General features: G+C 50.4%; 1 protein-coding gene across 2 annotated transcripts in view; it reads right to left on the bottom strand.

The window, feature by feature from the left end:
* Window positions 1–20,994, bottom strand: part of LOC137154587 (uncharacterized) — a 40,560-nt gene extending 19,566 nt beyond the window's left edge. For both annotated transcript variants that reach the window (XM_067550314.1, XM_067550315.1), the window contains exons 1-2: window positions 20,746–20,994; window positions 6,863–7,061 (exon numbers count right to left, since the gene is read on the bottom strand). In XM_067550314.1, the coding sequence (XP_067406415.1) occupies window positions 6,863–7,061; window positions 20,746–20,760 (214 nt within the window). In that variant the 5' untranslated portion in view covers window positions 20,761–20,994. The remainder of the gene's footprint in view (window positions 1–6,862; window positions 7,062–20,745) is intronic.
* Window positions 20,995–23,020: the final 2,026 nt, after the last annotated feature.

Genomic DNA, 23,020 nt, shown 5'->3' with positions numbered 1-23,020 from the left:
AGGGCTCCCAACGGTGCTTACACTAGTGTGGTGCTGCTCAACCGGCATAAGGAATGGCAGGAAATGCTGAGAATGTGTCCTTAATGTAGACAGGGCCAGGCAGTGAATGTAGGGCTTCCCAGAGACCCTCTACCACTGCAGAACAAAAGGGAGGCTCTGCCACTGTCATTTGCCAGGTGGGCCCTCTTTATAGCAATACCACCCCAGATCTATGAGTCATAAACATGCCTACGCCTGAGAATCTAGAAAATGAGCACATTTCTGGGCTCTGAAGATAAACTCCGACATGCTTGGCATTTGCAGGGTTAAGCCTGACCAGTGCTATCTCTCCAGCAGGTGTTTGTATTCGATTCTCTTTAGTGTCTGCTCTGCAAAGAATACCGGTTTCTAGCTGCTCTTGTCTCTAATTACAACAGTGCTTTGGTCTGTGAGTAACCTACAGTTACTTTAATGTGCAATGATACAGACTCCATTTGTATTTCAGCACTAGTTGTTTAAACACATGCTATGGGCTGGCCCTTGTTCAGTCTGCTGGAGCCAGAAATCCGGATGTTTTTGTGTGAACCAGGAGTGTAGCAGTGTGGGGAACTGAGAGGAGGAGTGAGCGTGTCACACCAAGGGTCCAAGCACAGATCTGTGACCGGGCATCCTCCAGGACTGCAAAAAAACCCCACCCCAAACACTGAAATCAAGAGTTACAATATAAAGAACAAGAAAAGTCCTGAAACACGAGACAGAGAGAGAGTTTGAAGTGTGAAGTGTGAAATGTAAACCTGGAACCCTGGGATCTTGAAATCCAAGAAAGCAGAGAGAAAAAAAACACTCGGTGAGGATAAGGAGCTCAGAGGACAGGCTGTAATCTGAAATAGAAGCCAGGAGTCCTGCAAACTTGTAACCCCGAGAGAGAGCCATGTAAGAAGTCCTGAGGCCCATGAGCTCTAGGAGAGAGAGGGCTCCTGAATCCCCAAATGCCCATCTCTCTGGGCACTGTTGTAATATTGCTAATGATGAGCCCCGAGAGCCTGAACTCCAACAGAGAGCAGGTGCTCCGGGTATCAGCAGATTGCTGCAAGCAGGAGAGAAGACAGCATGGGAAAGCTAATCCTGGGACCCTGAACCTGCTGGTGGCTGTGGCGCGTGAAAGCAGCACGAGGCGTTGCAGGGGCCCTAGGAGCAGCCTCCGGCCCCCCAATCCCTGGGAGAGGGAGCTGAGCATGTGAACCCGCAGGGTAGACAGACCAAGGGTGATCCATGTGGGGACTCTAAACGTCACAGACATTCCAGCAACGTTAAAAATAACACCAGTATTTCCAATTAAAAGCTCTCCCCCCACTTTGCCCCAGTGCAGCAGTGAGCTGCCAGCCACGGGCTTGCTCAAGTGCAAGGCAGACTAAGTGACTGCCGGGTTGATCTGAAGGACTTGCCGGCTGACAGCAGGTGACGGAAAGCTGCTGACGGCTGCTGGCAGAGCCACCAGTGCTGCAGTGGTTCTGGGACTGCAGCAGTGCACTCGCTACCTCTAACCAGGCTTGCGTTTCGTTGGGGGATGGGGAAGCAGCAGAGCTCTTCGGGCCTTCGGAGCAGGTGCCCAGCGGGGTCCAGACAATCCGGAACAGGCCAGATAAGGTAAGGCGGTGGCTTCACACCAAACCAGCAGCCAATAGGATTCCTGGGAACCCGGGTCTCCACCCTCTCGTACGAGGAGCTCTGCAGAGGCGGCTTTTCAGAGCCCCAAAGCCAGCCAAGCTGTCAGATTTATGGCCTGGATTTGCTGCAGGAGAGCGAGCGCACTCCCCGTGCAGCCCCAGCTCCACGCCACGTCCAGGCTGCCTCTGCAGAAAGAGCCGACCTGGCTCCCAGCAGCAAGGGCATTGACAAGCAGCCAGCACAATGTCTCACAGGCTCTTCCATCCCCACTCCGGTTCCACGGCCTTCCCTCCTCACTCTCATCTAGGAGTCCAGTTTCTAGATCAAGATCATGCCTGGCCGGGAGCCGGCTGGGGCAGCTCTCCAGTCAGAGTCTCTGTGTCAGGCTAGGCTTCCCAGGGTCACGGGCGTCGGGTCCAGGAATCAGGCTGGTGTTTGCAGTAAGATCTCCTGCCAGTTGATCCAGCCACCCACTCTCTGGATCCTGTCATTGCCACTCCAAGAGCCAGCTGGGGCAGGAGGTGTCAGGGGGAGTGAGGCGCATCCACACAGCCCAGGGTATTAGAGCCAGGTTTCCAAAAGAGCTCGGCTCCATTTGCTCTCAGTGGGAGGGGGAGGGAATTTGCCACTGTCCCACCCGGGGGTGGTAGTTCTCCATTGTTCCCATGGGAGTGGGGCAGGATTTCACCACAGTTCATCCCGGGTGGTGGGAGGGAGCTATGGTGGGCTGAGCTGAAAAGCTGACCCTTCATTTAGGTGCTTCACTGGGACAGGGGTTGTCTGGGTGATCAGCAGTGCTCTCTGCAGTGCTCCTGGGCCCTGGACTCTCCACCTCTCGCAGGTTTTAGGGCCATGTCACTCCCTTGGCTTTACTGGAGTCATTTCGGATTCCCATGCGCCCTGAACAGTACATCAGGGCCCTGAATTCTGGGCAAGATGGACTGGCCCAGGAATGCCCCTGCTGCTGCAGGGTATCACAGCCCTCCAGCTGCCACCAGCACCAGAGGAAGTAACGCAGCTGGCTGGTGCTGCTCCCAGGGAGCAGGGAGGTAAGCGAACCCTCCCTGGCCTTTGCAGGAGTCACCTCATACCCTGAAGCAAGAGTAAACTTAGCACGTAGGCTGGGCCAGAAATGGGAGACCCTTTAGGGAAGGGAAAACAACAGACCAGAGAGAAGGAGCGGGATCCTCAGCACCACCCAATGAGGGCATCATGAGGGACCTTCCCCCAGATGTACAGAGCAGTCCTGCCCAGCAGTACAAAGTCCAACCGCAGCCGCACTGCTGCAGCAGTTCCTGAGCAGCTAGTGGGTATCATGCCATTTACATGCATCTGTCATGTGTCCGTATTGCACCATCTGCACCAACACAGCTCCCTGAAGCAAGGGCTGTGTCTTCCTCTATGTGCTGTACCGTGCCTAGCACAGTCTGACCAGCACTCAGTAAATAATAATCAGTGGAGTGTTGGAAGTGTTCATTACAGTTCACACAGTGCGTTGAGGTCCTTGGGTGAAATGCTCTAACAGGCTGGCAGAGTTTGCCTGAAGCACCCCATCCTGTTAACCCATTCCCAGCAAGATCAGAAGCTGCTAGGTGGGTTCTCCCGACTCTTAGAGGCAGGTGACTCATGATCCCTACCTGGAGAGAAGAGAGATGGGAGTGTATCTCTGGGGAGAGAAGACCTAGTGTGTGAGCTGAACATCCCTTAGGGAGGAACCCTAGGAAGGAAGGTTTAAGCTCATCTTTATGATGGTTTGGTGATTTCTTTTTTCATAAAACTAAGCCCCAGGAAGGGGCAAGTTTGGACTCTGCAAAGAGCATCGGATGTATTGGCAGAGCAGCAAGGAGAGACTTCCAAGTCCTGTCCTCCTCCACATTGTAAGGATTGTCCTCGGTCAGCGGTTACTCCGAACCACGTGTTCTTTACATTGATGCTTTACAGCAATGAAGCCACTGCAGAGGAATCTGGCCAAAGGAACTGTTTATCCAGGATACCTGGTGTCACATTCACTCCACTACGGATGAATTAAATCTTCTCTCTCTCTCTTTTTGTGTGTGTCGAGACAGAAGGACAAATATGCTAAAAATAAACAGTCACCTGCTTTCCCAAAGCTCCCAAATCAGCAGCTGAGCAATCACAAGAGCATCACCTCCAAAGGACACTTTCCAAGGGGTTGATTTCTCTGTAACAGATGCGTGCAATCGAAGCCATGTCAGGTCCAGTGTGTATCTCCACCCCAGTTACTGAGCTAAGCACAGAAGGCAGCGATCGCCGTATTCACAGGGCCACAGAGCTGTGACACAGATCCTTTCAAGGCCTCCAGTACTGCACTCCAGCTACTCCATCCGCTGCAGGAGCCCCTGCGAGTCACTGCTGCTGGGCCACACGCTAGGACAGCCCTGAGGCTGCTCTAGCCTGTGCTGGGGCTGGCGAGGGATAGGGAAGAGGCAAAGGTAGCAGAAAGCCATCAGCTCTGTGGCAGGGATGAACTGGGCTTATGTTGACTGAAGCTCTTGGCTTTCCAGGGCGAATGGCACAAAGACGTCCCCATTAAACAGCAAAATGTATACTCCCTAAGCTGTCCCTCCGCTGGCTGTTCTGTGACATGAGCAGTTCTGCCTACAGGGGAGGATAGGTGCAGAGATGGGGATGGTACAGGTACTCACTCAGCATGGCCTGGGTTACTCCCTCTTGGATTCACTCCCCGGAAGCGGATCAGCCACCCCAAACTCATACTGATGATACCTTTCTACTCCACTTCACCATCACGTGTTCCACATGTACTGGTACACGTGCGTTAAGTAAGACATACTCAGCATCCCGGCATCGAAATGCAGCCACTGCTTCACCAGGTGAAACTCTAGAAGGGTGAAATTCACCCCGTGCCAAGGCTTCACACAACCACTATGCAGCACCTATGACCCAAGCATGTGGGCTTATGTGGGACTTCTGTGATGCATGGCGGCTGTGTGGACCCTCTGCACAGAGGTGAATTTCATCGGAGGTGAAGGATGCCGGTGTTTCTAACGCAGCTTTCAGGGTGCTGTACGGCAAAACAGACACATTCAATACAAATGCCACTATCATTAATACATCATCTCGTGACCGATAAGCAACTGGAGGGGTACTAGAGATAGGAAAGGCTCGGCACGAGGGCCAGCAGTAGGAATAATAAAACCCACAGGAACTGCCAGATTGGATCAGATCCAAGGTCCATTTAGTCCAATAGCCAACCTCCAGTAAGGGACAGCACCAGATGCTTCAAATCATCTTTGGCAAAGAAACATTCTGCAGGAATATCCAGCTGAACCTGCAGGGGGTTCTGGGTGGGCGGAATGTAATGACACACATGGGAATCTGGCCAGGGCACAGGTAACCTGTATTAGGTGACACAACCCTACAGATTTCTGCTCTGCTGTGTCCTTCCTGATGTTGACAGTGTGTGGATGACTGTGTGTGTGGAGGGGGGGGGGGTGCCTTGCTTGCTTAAACCTGTGGTCTTTAAATATCAAATCTATATATAAAAGCTAATCAAAGGGTCATATGACTGGCTTGAGACAGCTTTGTAATAGGATTTTGGAGTGGCTGATGCTAAAGCTGCATAGCCACATCGACAAAATCTTCTTTCCTTACAAAATAACGGGCCACGCCTCTTTTTCCCCCAATCAAATGTAACAGTAATTCTCAAAACTAAACTTTGATCCAGTGGAAGCAAACATGAATCTGGAGCTGATACGGCTCTCACGCATGCAGGTTTACATTAGCAGTCCCTCAGTCGGAGACGGTGGGCCAGATGCTGGCCTCCAGCACAGCTGGCATCAGGCAGCTAGAAAGCTCGCTTTACTGGCTACCTGGGAACTCCCTTTTAGGGAGGCGACGTTGAGCCAGTGCAGCGTCACTGTCCCAGAGTGCAGGGGTGCAGCCGGATGAAATGGGGCCTGGCTGGAGTGCCTCTGCGTTTCAAGCTGTTTGCAGCTGCCTTGGGGCCAGATGTAACCAGGCAAAAATCAAGCAGCCATCAAACTGAATTATGCTGGGGACTGAAGCAGTCTCCAGCCAGCTGCAGAATCGAGGGGGCATGCAGGTCCCTCCCCTCTGTGCAGTTCAGAATGTGGCTTGGTGGAGTCAAACCAGTCTAAAAGGTTGGTCCTTTTTGCTGAACAATGGCTTCCTCCACATTAACAGCAGGCAGCTTGTTTAAAGGGACTTTGTCAAACATGTCTCCGTAGATTTTAATACACACACCTGTGCTCACACACTTCCCATTGTTTGTAAAGCCCCCCCACACCCCCAGAAACTGTCAAATCAAAGGGCTTCCCCGCTCCTTTCTCCCTTTAGCGTGGAATATATTTCCCTTCAGGTTGGAGCTTTTTAAAGGGAGTCAGGTGTTGAGTCTGCAGTAATACTGCCTCAGGCTATGAGCTTGTATCTAAACAGGTTCAGCCCAGACCATTAATGCATGGCTGGTAGTGCAGGAAATGCTGTTATGGAGTCAGTAGGTGGTGCTCTTCCCCCTGCAGGAACACTGTCCCAGCATTGTGTTAGCAGGAGCAAGGCTGCCTGAAGGCAAAAGCTCTATTTATTGACCCCTCCGTCCAGTCCATCTCCCTGACAGCGCAGGTGAGAGGGGCAACCAGGCGCCTTCCCCACTGGTGAGCGTTAAAAATCCCCAGGCACCTTTTGCAAGGTCAGGGGTGTGAGCCCAAAAATCCTGACCGGATTCCAAGCTCGATAATTACATTCTGCCTCCCTAAAATTCACCCTGCACTTTCCGATGAATGCGGGACTCTCCTTCACTTCCTGTCCCAAGCCTTTGCGTAGCGTGCACTTTGACAAACGAGTGCCAGCTGCAGCAGTGGTTTTTGTGACGTAGGCACCTGGCCATTGACCCACTAGCTAATTTCACATGAGCCCTGAACAGCATCAGATGGTACCAACCTTTCAGTCTCCCCTGCCCCAACCCTGGGCTGCATCCCAACTGGCAACCTAGGCTTTGTATTCCATTATCATTAGTCACCACCTGAGTGTGTATTTTGAACAGAGGCATAAATCAACTGGTTCCCCACCACACAGAGTAGCTCTGGCAGATATAGGGATATCTGGTGTGATTCAAGCATCACTGTGGGCTGCAACTTCTGCAGAGAGTACAGGAGCATTTCCAGATGCTACAATCAAACCGAACAAGCTGTCCAACCATTTCAGAGTGGGCTCTTACCTGCAAAGTCAAGCCCCTTGTCCACGTGTTTGACCCGATAGTGAGCCCGGAGAATGAATGGGTCCTGATAAGCCTCCGAAATGCTGCAGAATGGGCAGTGGGTGTGCCTCCCTTTGATACTGGCAGCACACTGGTCATCTTGGCAGAGGACTGGGCTGTAGCTGTGTTCTGTTCCTTTGATGCGTACCGAAGGATGAGCCTGGAGAGACAGGACAGCATGGCAGTGTCACAATAACACGCAGAGCAGGCAGAGTGGGATTAAGCACTATCCACAGAAGGGCATGAGCGAGAGCCTTCTCAGTTCCTCCTGCTCCAGATTCTCCTAGCAGAAGTCACACAGGAACATTGGCGGCACAAGGATTCATAGCATCCCAGGCCCAGCCTCTCCCAGCAGGAGGTGCTGAAGGGATGGTGTAGGAGCATTGTGTGTGGGAGAGCTCCCAGCTACTGCAGTCCTGGCTTCTCCCAGCAGGAGGTGCTGTAGGAGCTCCCAGCTATTCCAGTCCCAGCCTTGTCCTAGGTCTACTTTTAAACAAAAGCAATGAGTTCAGCATTCTTGTTTGGGAAGGAGAGGTACAGTGCAGTGCGGGAGCACCTCCCATTTGAAACCGGAGCAATCCAGACACAAAATGGCAAGCCAAACCCTGGCATGCGTTATTAAGAGGTTAATAAATCTTTGAGGTCACCTCCTGTCGGGAGCTCGCCAGACACTAATGCTATTAAAAGCCATACAGTGCTGCATCCCTAATGAGAGGCAGGAGCCGGAAGAGGGCACGGCTGGGGCCCAAGAATCATTAGACTGCAAGATATTGGAGACTGCAGCTGAGGAAAATGCTGCACTGGGCTCTCCGTTTCATTTCATAGCCCTCCTCCCCTCAGCACACACACACCTTGGCTGAAAACTCTCTTGCTGCAAATCTGTTTTTCCCTGAGTGGAGGATTGCAGTGAAAAAACCCTCCTGCCAGCATCTTCCAGGGAAGGCATGAGCAGAGTTAGAGTGCGACTGCAGGGTTCCAACACCTGTCCCTTCCTTTGGCTTCTTAGAGCTGGGTGCCCACAAACCAGGGCATTACTCCTCGACAGCCCCACACACGCCAGATGCCTCCAACCCCAGCACACTCAGCCCTAGAGAAACACTCAGTCACAACAGGCTTGCAGTGCTGGGAGCCAGGTGCGTCGGTCCCTTTGTAATAATGTGTCACATTAGCAACTTAGAGAATTTAAAGCTAATGCATCCCCCCCACGTCTCAGAGCTGCATCTTAAACAGGTAAACCTGGGCCTTATTGGGCTAGCACTTCCTCCGTGTGAGGAATCCTCGAGGATCCTGCCCATTTACTTCTCCCAATCTCAATCCCAATGATTCCTGCATTATGGCAACCCTCTCTCCTACCAGAGGGCACTGGACACAGTTCCTTGGCACTGTGCTGGGCAACAGCTAGAGGATATGGGATACATTGCATCAACGGATGCCTCCACAGCATGTCACCTGCCCCATCTGCAAGAGACAGGTCCAGGGTTTAGCAGCAAAATGCTGGTGGGGAGAGTCCTCTCCCCTTTAAAGCTGGAATGAGAACAGACACAGCTCAGGCTGTGTAGTCCCCAGTGAAATGTACCAGTGCGTTTGTTTGAAGGAACCAGTACAGGGTTGTAACAAGACTTCGGCCTTCTATAGCACCTTCCAGCCAAGAGTCCCAAAGTGCTTTAGAAACAGCAATGAATCACGCTTCACAGCATCCCATCTTGTCATTACCAGATGGGAAACCAAGGCACAGAGAGGGGAAGCGACTTGCTCAAGTCAGTGGCAGAGCCAAGACCAGAAACCAGGAGCCCTGACTTCCAGCCCATTGCTCTAACCAATAGACAATAATCCTCTCCAATCTATACCCTCTGCCACAGCAGATGGTGGCCAAATTCTTTGGAGAAAGTGGCTTCAGTGGAGGTAAGGCCAGGAGAGAATTTGGCCAGTTGATTCCATCTCAGTCCCAAGGTGCTGGCAATTCAGAGTCCATCTTGTTCCAGATGTGCAGACATGCTGCATTGACCCTCCTGCCCTAAATTCTTTGCTATCGGATGTAAAGTGCACTGTATATGTGAGGCTCTTCATAGCTGAGATTTGTTTCAGGCAACACCCAAATTCAGGAACGCATCACAGGAGGTTATGACGCATCCCCTCTCACTGCTGCTGAGGAAAGGGAGTCATGAGAAAGTTGTAGCACACCATCCGTTCTTTGGAGGGAGTACATTCCCTACCCATCCCACCCCACCACAGATTCAAGTCCTCGGGTTAGAAAATGCCATGCCGCTAGCGTTAGAGAAATGGTTTGCACGGTGCAGCCCACGATGCACGGTCCGTGGAACTGTCTATCGAGCCCAAACGTGAGCGGCAGCAGATTTATATTGCTTCTGGACTCAGACAAGCAGAAATTTCCACTCTGCTCTTGAGGGAAGACCCAAGTACTGGCAAATGGTGTGGCTGTGTGCATTCATTCCTGAATTAAACATTTATGGCTATGTAAATTAGTTGCAGACTGGTACATAGCCAGAGAGGCCTCCAGTGTCACAAAGGATGAGTATCCTGCATTACAGTAACTGCAGTGGTATTTATTATTAAACTAAGGATCATCATATTGCTTAGCAAGCACTTTTCAGCAAGTCATGGACCCAAACCCCATTGTGCCAGGTGCTGTATAACCGCAGAACAAAAAGACAGTCCCTGCCCCAAAGAGCTTGCAATCTAAGTACAAGACAAGAGACACCTGATGGGTGCAGACTGACAGATGGGGGAGAGCCACAGCGCTCAAAGCTCTTTTCAAAAGAGGTAATCATAATTACTCCACGTTTCATCTGGGGAAACTGAGGCACAGAGGGCAAAATGACTCCCCCAAGGCCACACTGAGTCAAGAGCAGAGCAGGGAACAGAATCCAGGTCTCCTGTCTCCCAGCCTGGTACCCTATCCACTGAAGGAGGGGTTAAAAAAATCACAAATATGCAGTGATATTCCAGTCCCTGCTAACATCAATCAGCAGCTGCAGATGTGCTGTGGGGAGTGGCTCTCCGGTGGCTTAGGACAGCAGTCTGCTCTCCAGCTGATGGACATCTCCACGGAATACCAGCTGTACCACACTTTTCCTTTCCCCTCACAACCATGTCCCCGGGAAAGGATCATCATGTCTGGAAAAGCCATGGTTCCAGGTCTGGAACCAAGAGACACCTACTGGGGAAATACTGCAACCTAGTCTGCTGGGAGCAGACCTACAGGAGTGTGCTGTGGTGCTAGTGAAAGGGTTTGATTGGTCAGCAGAAGTGTGGTGGATGGAGCCTGATTCACAGGCGTGATGAAGTCAATGGGGCTGTTCAGTACCTGTCAGGATCAAGGCAAAGTCACAGAATACAAAGGCAGGGCAGTGTAAGCTTCTCACCAAGGTGACTCTCCTTCCTCTGAAATATCTGTGTCAGGAGGCATCTTATCTCTACAGGCCATTTATTTCCCTGTCACTGTTTGCTAGTCCCCGGTCAATGTTTTTTATAGCCCAGAGCTAGGATGCTGCTGCACAAATATAGCATGTGCTCTTTAAACATGACTGGCCCAAATAGGTTGCACAGTCATGTACCAAATCAACCACATTTTAGGCCTGATTATCCTCCCCTTTACACTGGTTTTACACTAATTCACATCCACTGGAGTTATTCCTGATATACTCCCATGCAAGAGGAGAATCAGAACTTTTCTGTTTTATTAGTAAGTGTTTAGGAGACACAAGCGATATTAGCCCTTTGCACATGGACTGAAAAAAAAAATCCAATAAAGAAAAACACATTAAAAGAGCCTGGTCATTAAACATTTGGGTGTGAAACTGATCCTGCAAAGTGCTTTAGGTCCCACTGAATTCAGCCTCTTTCATGATGCGTGTGTGTGTTTTAGATCATCCAGATAAGATGCAGGGAACAGAAATAATTACACGGTGGCATCAGAATTCTATTTATGTCAATTGTTTTTTGCAATGAAAACTGATTAGACAATGCAAAGGACATAATGCAATAAGTACAACACACGTCTCCTCATCCCTGGCAAAATCCAGCATCTGTATTTCAAGGCACAGAGGGGTCTATCTGAGTGTTATTCAATCTACCACCATTACTGATAGCAGTGCATGTGTTGTTTTGCACCATTGACTTCTTGGGTATTTTATTGCATGAGGCAAGAGGTGGATCCAACACATTTGGGACCTTACACTTTGCATAAGGAAACCTTCCTGCCCTGAAAAACATGACAGAGAGAAATGTATGTGCCAGACAGGGTGAGGCTCCCTATGCAGCATCAGTTGCACACCAAAACTTTCAATAAGGAGGGTCTTCCACTGTGTTTTTCTTTACTGGAGAGCAGTGAAACAAGAAGCATCTCTAGGGGGAAAGTGAACTGAGTGCAGTGGGAAACCTGCACATTTACTAATGGCCCCAGTGCCAGCCCTGACAAATTGGTTATGACCCAGCAGAATAGGGATTCTGGTGACTCACAATAGCAGGTGTGAATCTGGACTGCGTCTCTGGCATTCCCTAGCATGGTTGTGCTGCTGTGTTTTGACTGGGCCATCGTGTTGTATGACAAAGAATGAGCCCTGCTGCATGAAAAACCCATTCTCTCGGAGTGGAAGGCTTTGAAAAGACAGCACAGAAGCAGGGTGTGAGGCGCACACTCGCCTGCTGTAACCTGTTAACACCTCAGCCTGGACCTCTCGGGGTATGACTCAACCCGCTGCTGAAGCGCTGATTCCCAGCACATGTTCTCTCCTTGCTGCAGCTCACAGGCCAGGCCTGCTCCCTTCCTGGCAATGGCAAACTGGCAGAGACCTGCTGAATCTACTGCATCAGCAGCAGCAACGACAACCAGTGAGTCACACCCAGTGAGATTCAGGGAGGGTGAGGAGCAGCAACAACAGCTCTGCCTACAGACAGGGGGGCGGGACTGGGGAGAATCAATGAGAAGGCAGCTGCAGTGACCCCCAATGAGAGCCAAGGGGGTCCCCCCAAACCTTTAATAAAAGTTATGTGTAATGGTGCTGCTAAGCCCTTCCCTGCTGACAGGGCCAGCCCTCGGGTGGGCAGGCTGGGCCACCGCCCACCGCGCCATACTCAGGAGGTGCCATGCTGGTACCTCCCACCCCCCTGACCTGCCGACAGCCATCAGCGCTTAGGGGCAGCCAGGCAGGTGCGGTAGCATCTGGAGAGGACAGACGGACGGAGCTGGACCAGCCAGGTAACTCCTCTGAAGCAGGGGTGCCCATCCTCCCCCGCTGCCCTGCTCCACTGCCATCTGCAGCCATGCCTGCTGCCCCCACCCCCACCCCCACCCCCACCCATGGAGCTGCCCTAAGCCAAGCTGCTCTGGACCTGGAGTCTGCCCCTGTCTGCTGCGCGGAGCAGGGCATGGAGGGGATGCCATAATAATTAGAATAATACGTTCCCATTCTTAATAATAGAGAAAAAACCCATAATCACATGTTAAAATTAAGTAAATACATTTTTAGTGGAGTGAAAAACAATGGACTAAAACCAAGTTAGACAATGGCAGTAACACAGAGTGTCTGTTAGAGAAAGTAATCAGATTTATTTGTATTTCTCTCTCTATCAAACTTGTATTTCTGATCTCTGTGTTAAAGCTCCAGAACTGATACCACAAGTCTTGGGATTGTTGTATTGTCCCCTGATTGTTCTAAATTTACTTATAAACTTAAATGTATTCATAAACTTAAAATGTGGCTTTAATTGGTGTTTGTATATATATTTTTTCTTTTTTCTTTAGAAATTAGATACAATGCCCCTGTCAACTAATTTCTAAATTATTATCTGCAAAAAATCTAGTTTTCAGGCTAAAGTTGTGACCCCACCAAAATCTGAACTGGTGCCCCTGGTGAGCCAGGAGTGGCCAGAGGGCTGCGGGATGGCCACGGGCTCCGGCAAGATGCAGCCCCATGCGACAACACAGACCCCACCGCGAGCTGCAGGCCGAGCACCAGGCACCACAAGCTGCTGCACCAGTGCTGAAGCCAGAGTGGCAATGCACCATATATTCCATGCCACCCTGACTTCTGCAGTGCTCCTGGCAGCGGCATTGCTGGGCACCAGCTGCCCAGCCAGTGCTAAATTTGTGCAGGGCTGAGTCCCGGCATCTCTTGCCACACAAATTAAGCACTGGGTGGAGCCTGGAGGTGATGGGGGGAGGGGCAACAGGGAGCTTGGGGAACCATGGGATCCGGGGTGATGGGGAGCCCGTGGGGGCCGGAGCGATGGGGTGGTGGAGCACGCGTGGGGCTGGGGCGGCAAAATACAAGTTCACCCAGGGCACCATTTTCCCTGCCTGCTGAGAGGCCAAACACGTGGCTGGAAAGCGGTTTGCGCTGTTTCTGTTCAGTGCTTTTGAAAGCTGCTTTGGACTGACTGAAGCCCTTATTCATACACAGAACACAGCAGCCAACACAAGGGGCTTCCAACAAGGGTCTTTGTGATGTGGGCGTCTCTGCGGATGGAACTAGACTGAGACCCACCACACTCAGTTCACCCATGCCACAGAAAAGCCAAACTGATGGTAGCAACTTTGGTCACAGCCCAAACCCACCCAAGCTGGATTTGAACTGGTGACCTGCAGAAGGAAGGCTCTGGATCCTATGCTGATGCCCCTAAACCACCCAGCTAAGGTGTCCCACTGAGCATCTGTGCACATGCATGGAATGTCAGAGCAGGACTGGCAGACAGGGCTTAGTGGACATGATGGGCAAACAGCTTGCCACAGCAGGTTTAAAGAGCAGCAATGCCATGCTGGGGTGCTGCCTGCATGGTTATGAGACTGAGTCTCCTGCAGTGTGCCCGCTGCTGCAATGCTCTGTTATGAGAGCACACTACAAATCACCCGTGCTGTGCTGTACATTTAGGGTGAGCTGTACCTGTCATGTGGGCACTGGGACGCAAGTTTGCACACCAGCCTGTATACAGGGCTTGTGACAAGCCAAGACAAAATAGGCTGATGAAGAACCACAGATCTACACAACCGATGCCTGGCTCTCTCCCGATGGTACGTGCAACCCAGGTAGAGAACCCTTGCTGACATGAAATTCAGCGCCTTTGTCTCTCTCACGCGCACATGCAGGTCGCTTCCTGCACACTGCCGTGGCAAAGCTGCCCTTTCAGATCTCAGCTAGCACATGCAGTCTATCTGAGCCTCCCGCCCCGTCCCACTGTATACGGTACAGGACATCCACCCAACATCTCCCTTCCACGCTGGTCGTTCACCCAACTCAGCCACTCTTAGGGCAGGAGCCTCCTGGCATTTCCTAGCCTCACTGATTGACATCTTTTTTAAGATCTCATCTGAAACCATCCTTTCTCCCTTGCCTGAACATCTGTTTTCTCGCCCATGCTGCTACGCATTATTTATCCCTTTAACTGTAGTTAGATATGTGAAGAGCTTTAGGATAGGTTTTGTACTAAAGATTCTTTACATTACTAAACAGAGCGGGATTTACTATTATGGTATTGAATGGTTTATGAGGCAGCCAACACCGCAGTGTCTAGTCTAAACCCAGCTTATTAACAGAACCTGCCCACAATGGACAGGAAAGATAAATAATTCACCTTCTCCAACATTGTCCTGCACCCTCCCAGATGGTCAGTTAGTACAGTGATGGGGGCATCAAAAAACCTAGACAGATTAGAGAGAAATGCCTGGGCAAAAGATACACTCGCACTCATGCATTCTCGCACTCACAAAAACGTATTGCTCCTTGGCCTGCAGAACGGTGAAAAATACCAGTGTGGGACACAGCAGGGCACAGACTCCCGCCCGCCTTTTACAGGCTCAGTCAGAAAAACTATCCAAGCTGCACAGCCTGGGCTTAGTCACAGCCCAGTCCACAGGATGCCCTCAAAGCATCATACAAACATTAATTAATCTTTACTACACCACTGCCAGGCTGGTAATCATAGAATAGAATCATAGAAGATTAGGGTTGGAAGAGACCTCAGGAGATATCTAGTCCAACCCCCTGCTCAAAGCAGGACTAACCTCAGCTAAACCATCCCAGCCAGGGCTTTGTCAAGCCACAGCTTAAAAACCTCCAAAGATGGAGATTCCACCACCTCCCTAGGTAACCCATTCCAGTGCTTCACCACCCTCCTAGTGAAAAACTTTTTCCTAGTGTCCAACCTAGACCTCCCTCCCTGCAACTTGAGACCGTTGCTCCTAGTTCTGTCATCTGCCACCACTGAGAACAGCCTAGCCCCATCCTCCCTGGAACCTCCTTTCAGGTAGTTAAAGGCTGCTAGCAAATACCCCCTCATTCTTCTCTTTTGCAGACTAAACAAGCCCAGTTCCCTCAGCCTCTCCTCATAAGTTTTGTGCTCCAGCCCCCTCATCATTTTTGTTACCCTCCGCTGGACTCTCTCCAACTTGTCCACATCCGTCTAAGCAAAAAGTCTAGGGGCTCTGGTGGGGGTTGAGCACTCCAGTAGTCTAGAGACCATCATGATCTTTAGTCTGACCTCCTGAATAACACAGACCAGAGAACCTCACCCAGTCATTTCTGCAGAAAGCCCATAACTCCTGTTTGAGTGATAATGTCTTTTTTAAAAAGTCATCTAGACTTGATTGAAAGAGTTCAAGTGATGGAGAACCCACAACACCCCTAGGTAAGCTCTTCCAATGGTTTACTCCCACGGGTTAAACATTTGCACCTAATGCTAGCTGCAAACAACAGAGCACTGTACCTTATTCTCCAGAACCGGTTCTTGACCTTGCCTGTTCCACACAAAGAGGAACTCATGAGAATTTACCCAGTACTTGAAATACTTCGCACAGCTGACAATCTATGCCAGAGGGTGGCAAGGTCTGGTAAGGAATGAGGGAAGAGGGAAGGTGTTTTGTGAAAGCATAATCTAAATTTTCAGGCTTCTAAACCACTTGGTGCTCTTTTCTTCCCCACAAATGTAACCTTGACTTAGAATTTGCTGTCTTTCGAGTGCTGGTTCCTTTTGAGAGAGAGAACATTCTAATGAGATCTTCAGCAGAAGTAAGTGAGACATTGTTACCACCGTAACTGTCTCTTCATGAAGCTTTTTGTCTGGGAATAATTCCTTCCAACCAAGATTTTAAGAAGCTCCTGTTTTCACTGCAGGGGAAGAGGAAAAGATTCGGAAATAACCCACTAGTCTTAAATCTACAGATGCCAAAGAAATGATAGGAGCAACCAAACCAAATACCTCCTCTTGTCAGACTGCCCCTGAACACAAGGAAGGAGGAAAAAAGATACTAAAGACCAAGGCCTAATGCTGTGAAGTTTATTGGTGTATTCTGACCCTCACTGCAGCACGACATCATGGCAAGGGTGGACAAAGTGCAGCTGTTGCAATGAAAGAAAACATGCCAGCAACAATGCCACAGTAAAGTTATGCTAAGCAGGAAGCTATTGGGCAGGAGGAAAGAGGAGCTATTCCCCGTGGTTATTATGGTGCAGGGCTGAAATAACTCTTAAAGCCGTTTTTATTGGACATCGATCATCCTGGTGATGCAGCAAAGCAAAGTCTGGGATGAGCCTTAAAATGTGGGTCTGCTCTGAAAAGCGACTATCTAAAAATAGCCCCTTCTCAGTCCACAGATCTGCCTGCTCTCTGCATCACTCACATTTGCTGACCAGGATGACTAAAGCTTGTATTGCTTTTTACTGCTCTGAACCCTGCAGACCCAGCACAGCAAGCTCAGAGGGAGCTGAAGTCTACTCCTTCTTGTGCAACATCAACAGAAATGTTTATTAGGTTCCAATCAGTGACCCCTGTGCAAACCCAATGACAGCCATGGAGACTGCACAGGTGTAAACTGAGGGCCGAATTCTTCCTGCAGAGTTATTATTGCTGGTGATTATATAGTAGAAGGAAAGAGCCCAGAGGGAGTCTGAAATGTTGACATTTAGAAATGAGAGGCCCAATTCTCCTCTCATACTGATTTACACTGGTGCAAGAACAGAATCTGGTCTGATATCTTTTTACATGTGAACTAAGTAAATCTGATCTCTTTTTTTCTGAATGAAAGAAACCAGGCTTGTGACCTGGAGACTTTGCAATATTCTCTTGAAGCCATGGACAAAAAACATTTGCTGCAGTGTGATGTGGCTTAAACTGGAAGCTTGGATTTGAGCTAATAGTCTTCAGGAACTTTTAGCAAGTAAAGAACTTTAGAATAATTTATAACGGCCTTAAATGTAGTCTGTGGAGTTTCTGAATACAGCCCCCTGCTTCGTCTTTAAACAGGACACTTTCCTGAAAAAGTGTCATCAACTTCCACAGAGCCTACATTGTGGTAGTGAAGAAAACCTTCCAAACATGAACTGACTGTAATCAATAGAGTGCTGTCTTGCTGAGTCAGCAGACAGCTTCAGTGCCTCTGCAGTTGCTCAAGGCTTTGCCAAGGTGCAGCAGAGTGAAAGGTGATCAGAATACTGGAAAAAGAGATAAACCAACTCCCTGCAAGACAGATGTAAAAGTATTTGGCAAAAGTATTGTTTGATTAATTTCACAACATTCATAGAATAACTTATTTGACAAATTCTTCTGCAGTATTTGACCAACTGGTCAAATATTCAGCAAATATTTTGTTCAACTAACACTGATGTAATTTGTCAAATAATATATTCTATAAATGTTTTTCAGCTATTTGGTCAGCTCTCATAACAAGTTACATTTTAAAAAATGCATTACCTAGGAAGTTGATGGACAATATGCAAGGCGCTGTGTGCTTTTATTCAGGTTCTTATATGGCTCTCATCACTGTGGTGTCTCAGCACCTTCCAATTATGCATTAAATGAAAATGTTGTTTATTTTTATATTCAATTCAAGGTATATTATTTTCAATTTCTGATGAGCCTCAGAAGTTTGTACTGAGGACGCACAACTACAGCATAGAACTGGCAGAGGTAAGGTTGAAACACTTTGGCAGCTGGGTATGAGACTGTTGGGATTTTTAGTACCTGGAGAGGAGCGAGAGGCAGGTTGGGACTGTGAAATAAGCACATGGGCTGATGTTTCTGCAAAAATAATTAGCAGTGAAATAGTTAACAATGTTGCCACTTATATTGCTATTGTTATATTTCAGAATCAACCTCAGTGAGATGAGTGGGGATAGCTCACATCTGTCACCACTTGTTTCAGGCTCTCTGCAGACTCAACACTGCATCACCAATTCCACTCACCCATATTATCCTTGCAACCATGAGAGCTACAGACACATATATACAACAAAAGCTGAGATTCTGGGCACAACTCTGGGGCAAAGAGTGAATTTGAAACAAATTCTGCAGCTGTGGAATCATGGGACACCGAGGCCCTTGACAATAAATTATGATTAAACAGTGCACAATCATTCTATTCCTTTCGATTGACAGGACTGAGCGTGGGGAGGACAGCATACGTATCTGTCATTTTTCAAGCCCTATTTTCAAGACCAACAAAGGGAGAAAAATGGGGTATGTGCCTCATTTTTTGCTTCTTTATGCTGTTTAAAGAAAACTTGAAAGGGGTTTCTGTACGTTTCTCTATCTGCTTATTGTTTTAGACAGTACAAATATCCTAAGAATCTTCTACTTTAGAAATATCAGGCATGTCAAGTCTCATCTTCCTTGGTTTTGCTAAAGGACTCCATGGATGACAGAACTTTATCAGCCTTGAAGCAAAGGGGGGGCGGGGAGAGGCTGACATCTTATCAAAGAGAATATCTCAGTCTGAATAAAAATCCCTTCCTCTCTCAGTAATGTTTCACATCTTTGGTATCCGTGTTCTCACAAACCTGCTAGTCCTCCAGTCATCCATAAAGCTCCATGACAAGGTAAAGTAAAAACAAGCACGGTGAAAAAATAAACTTTTATCCCTGGGGCAAAAAAAAAATAAAAAAAATCTTTCATGCTTTCTTTAAAAACAAAAACAAAAACCTAATATACTTTTTCCTTTACAAATCCCCTTTAATATGAGTTGTGACCACAAGAGACTGCAGCTCCCAGCACACATTCCTACAAATGGTCCCTCATCAGGAGACGGGAACTATACAAAAACCTGAGATAGACAGATACTCCTCTCAATCTAGGCAGCCTCTGCTCAGGTCAAAATAAGAGCACTGCATACTGGGGCCCATTGTCTCCATCTGTCACACCTCCTTATTAAAGATGACGGGCAACTGCAATCTGCTTCACTTCATGCACGTTTGTGGTGGCTCTTGGAAAATTGCTGCCAGTTTTTTCTACTGGGTGGTCATCCACACACATCCCTCCATGTGCATCATGACATCTCGAGCAAGACACACAAAATGAGAATCACAGTACCATTGAATAAATGCAAGCAAATAAGCTTCTGCTACTAAATTAATATCACAAACATTTCTAAGCAATGTTACTGCTATACAGTCTCTTTGGTCTGATCACAGCTAAAATTGTTTTGCCAGAGCCTCAGGTTGTGACTAAGTGGGATCTGTTTTGCATGCACGCTATTCCCTGTATGCTGCAGTAAATTTGTTGCTTGTCCCATCAAGGGCTGGTGAAAACATTTTGAATATTTCCCTCATTAAAGAACACTCCCATTAAGTCCATATTTTATGTATCTTGCATGTCCCCTCTCAAATTTGCCTTAGGCGCTCAGATACTTCAGTGATGGGGAGGGCTGTTTAACTACCAGATACATAGGTTTCGTTTCCCAGTTTCTCGTTAGTCCTTTGCAACTATTATCCTAAGCAAAGCACCTAAATAGTGATTCTAAAGTTACTCCATGCACAAGACTGTGTGTGGGTGTATGAGAGAAATCAGAGGATTGACCATGCATTGAGTCTGTGGGGTCTCAAAAGCTCTTTCATTCCGGGCAATATTGGATAGGATGTTGGGGACAGAAAAAGGGTTCTGGGGCTGGGTGCAAGGGGCTGGACTCTGGAACTGTGCAGGGGCTATGAGCGCTACTCTGCCCTGGGGACTGCCAGGGTCTCCTCATGCACAGCTTACTGCCAGTATGTCTTGCCTCCATCGGCAGTGAGCAGGAACCGCACAGAAAGGGGTCTATTAGCGGGAACCCCACAGAAAGGGGTCTATTAGCGGAACCGCACAAAAAGGGGTCATTAGCGGAACCCCATAGAAAGGGGTCTATTAGCGGAACCCCATAGAAAGGGGTCTATTAGCGGGGCTTCGCAGGAGCCCCCGATCCCAGGTAGAGCAGGCCAGCAAGCGGCTCCAGAAACACAGGCTCCGGCGGAGACCCAGGCCCCGCCAGCAGCTGATTCACTGGGATTTCCCGCACTAGGCCCTGCCGCACACTGCCCAGCCCGCCTGCCACAGCCCTTGGGCGCACCGCAGCTCAGCTCAGCTCAGCCCAGCACCGGCGGCCTGGGGCAGGCAGGGCGGGCACCGAGCGCGGCCCAAGGAACGAGAGCGCTGCCGGGCTGCGGGGGCCCAGGCCCAGGCCGGGTCCCGCGCGGTGTGGCCCTGGCCCGGTGAGCAGCCGGCCCTGCGGGGCGGTCGGGGGCAGGTTGGCAGCAGGCCCGGCCCGCCCCAGGGAGGGGAGAAGGGCCCGGCCCCACCTGCCCAGCGGGGACCTCGCCCCGCCCACGTGGGGTACGATGCCCCAGCATGCATTGCGGCGGGAGGGGTCCCCCTCCCAGCTCTCACGGACGGCTCTGACAGGACGGAGAGGACCCAGCATGCAGCGGGGCTGCAGGAGGCCTGATGTCCCGGCATGCACTAGGGCTGGTCTTTACTCTCCCATCATGCACTGGGGCGGCAGATAATGGGGTGGGGTCAGCGACCCGTGCCTCGCCTCCCCTCCCGGGTCCTGGCCCCTGTCCCCTGTCCCCCAGCCCGGTACTCACGAGGAAGGAGGCCATGTCCGGGCCGGCCACTCGTGGAGAGGAAACCACCGCCCGGGGCCGGACGGTACCGGCCTCCGAGCGCGCTCGGGCAGCTTCGGCAACTCTCGGGCTTTTCCGCCCTCCCCCTTCGGGGAGCTTCGGTAATGCTCGGGCCTTTCCGCCTCTCCCCGCTCGGGGAAGCTCAGACCCGCCTTCGGCAGGACTCGGCAGCGTTCGGCACGTTCCGGCCCCACTCGGGGGAGTCCGGCGGCTTGGCCACAGCGGGGACTGGCTGGGGGGCGGGCGGGGACTGGCTGGGGGCGGGGCAGCCGCTGGGCCGAGACATTCGTCGGTGTCTAAGATTTGCAAATTGCCCCGTGACCAGCCGGGCGCGGTGAAGAGGGGGAGGGGAGGGGACGGGGGGTTACAGGCGCCTACACCAGAACAGCTCCGAACAGCGGGGCTGTCCCGGTACAGCGGGAGCTCTGCCCCGCCCCGCCCCGCCCGCATCTCTCGGCCCCGCCCTCCAGCTGCGGAGCGGGCGGCCCGGCCCGGCCCGTCCGTCGCCCCGCCCGCGCTCAGCTGTCTAACCGGGGACGGGAAACACCGGCCATGGGGCGGCTGCTTCCGAACCGCTGCCGTCTGCTTTCAGCCGCCGGGCACGGAGCATGGCAGAAGCGCGGCCCTGCTGCAATCCTGGCGGGGCTGCAGGTGTCTGCATTGCCCCCGACACGGGCCTAGTCCCAGACCGTGCGTGGATTATGCTCAGATCCCGGTAAAAGGCAGTAAAAGTCATGCCTCGCTGTCATCTTTGCCCTGCCTGAGGAGAGGGGGCCAGGCTGACTTATTACTCTGGGGCTTTCTTTTTCTGTGTGCTAACATTGAAACAAAACTTTAAAAAGCCCAACACCCTGCTGGGTGATGGGGGGTAGGGTTACCAGTGTGACTAAAATGCTAAGTCACACCTCTGGCAGTAGAATGAAACACACAATGCAGCCGCTGGGGGCTTTTGAGAATCTAGGTTCAGAGAATCCCCAGGAGGGCTCCCCACCGAATGGACAAGAAACATCATAAGGATTTAACATTAAAGAAACCCAACAACTATGCAATAAAAGCCCTTCCGCTCTCAAACGTAGGTCTTCACAGGAATTTCATAAAGGGAAAGTCGGGTGTAGATCAGCCTTATCTCTGAGAAAGCAAAACACTCAGTGTAAAAAAAGCTGACACATCTACCCGTGTTTCAGAGGTGGGGAGTGATTTCTTTGTATTGTCCCTTTTGAACCAAAGGGCTAGAAATAATTCAGGGTCTAGTGGGCTGTTCCGATTCGCAGAAAAAGTTGGTGACAGTGAGGTATTTCTTGGATGCAGTTTTTTAATTACAAAGAATGTACGTACACAGTCCTGCATCCCTGAACACGGAGTGAACGGACTAGCAGGAAACCGCACCAAAGCCATTCATTTCAGCCGGCACCTCTGACCCAAAACACACTCCTCAGGCTTCTTCCAGGGTCATACACTACGCTTCCAGCTGCTCCCGCAGGCTGGCTGTGTCACACCCAGGCTCTGTCCACTTAGCCCAAAACTCCTGGGCGGGTTCCCAGACCTCTTTTATTAAATGAAGGGTGTGTTCACACACATCAGCCTCTAGGAAGTTTGTGAGCTGTGCAGTCACCTCAGCCTGACAGGATCACTACAGAATTAATTGTACTATCCTCAAGTGCGGTACATGCCAAAAGTGAGCAGTGCTTGCTCCTGTTATCTGTAGTATTTCCTCCTTCCTTGTCTCATCCCCTCCCTGCGTTTTGTTACCAGTGTTTGCCAGCTCTTAGCTCAGTGCTTCCCAGTCTTTTTGGCTCGAGGGCCACAGATATCATTTTTATAACCCTGAAAGGCCACCAGTCTCTGCCAGCAGGTCCCCGCCACTGCAGCCAGATGGAAGGAGTTCAGTGAGGAGGCTGTCTGGCAGTGCTTGGGACTGGCGCCGTAGGATACTGTTGCATTGTTACAGCGGGTGGGCTGTACTTTGACGGGCTGTACCTCGCAGGCACTAAACCGTCATGGTCTCCTCGTCAGTCCTTCCTTGGGAAGGCAAATGGGGCTAACTTCAGGTTCCAAGTCACAGGCACGCAGCACATACGTGGAAATGGCTGCCCATTTAGTCGCACTGTCAGTGCCATGGAGTTGTTGGACTCATTGTAAGTACCAAGTATTCAATACCATTAACATATATCCCCACGTAAACCCCTAGCTCTTAGGTAGCACGTCACATCCGCAGCACTCACAGCACTTTACAAAG

Source organism: Emydura macquarii, unplaced genomic scaffold (assembly GCF_026122565.2).
Source record: "Emydura macquarii macquarii isolate MOO-44397 ecotype Brisbane River unplaced genomic scaffold, CSIRO-AGI_Emac_v2 contig_1254, whole genome shotgun sequence".
Taxonomy (NCBI): Eukaryota; Metazoa; Chordata; order Testudines; family Chelidae; genus Emydura; species Emydura macquarii.
Note: the sequence above shows the minus strand (reverse complement) of the source record. Positions and strands in the feature narration are given on the sequence as shown.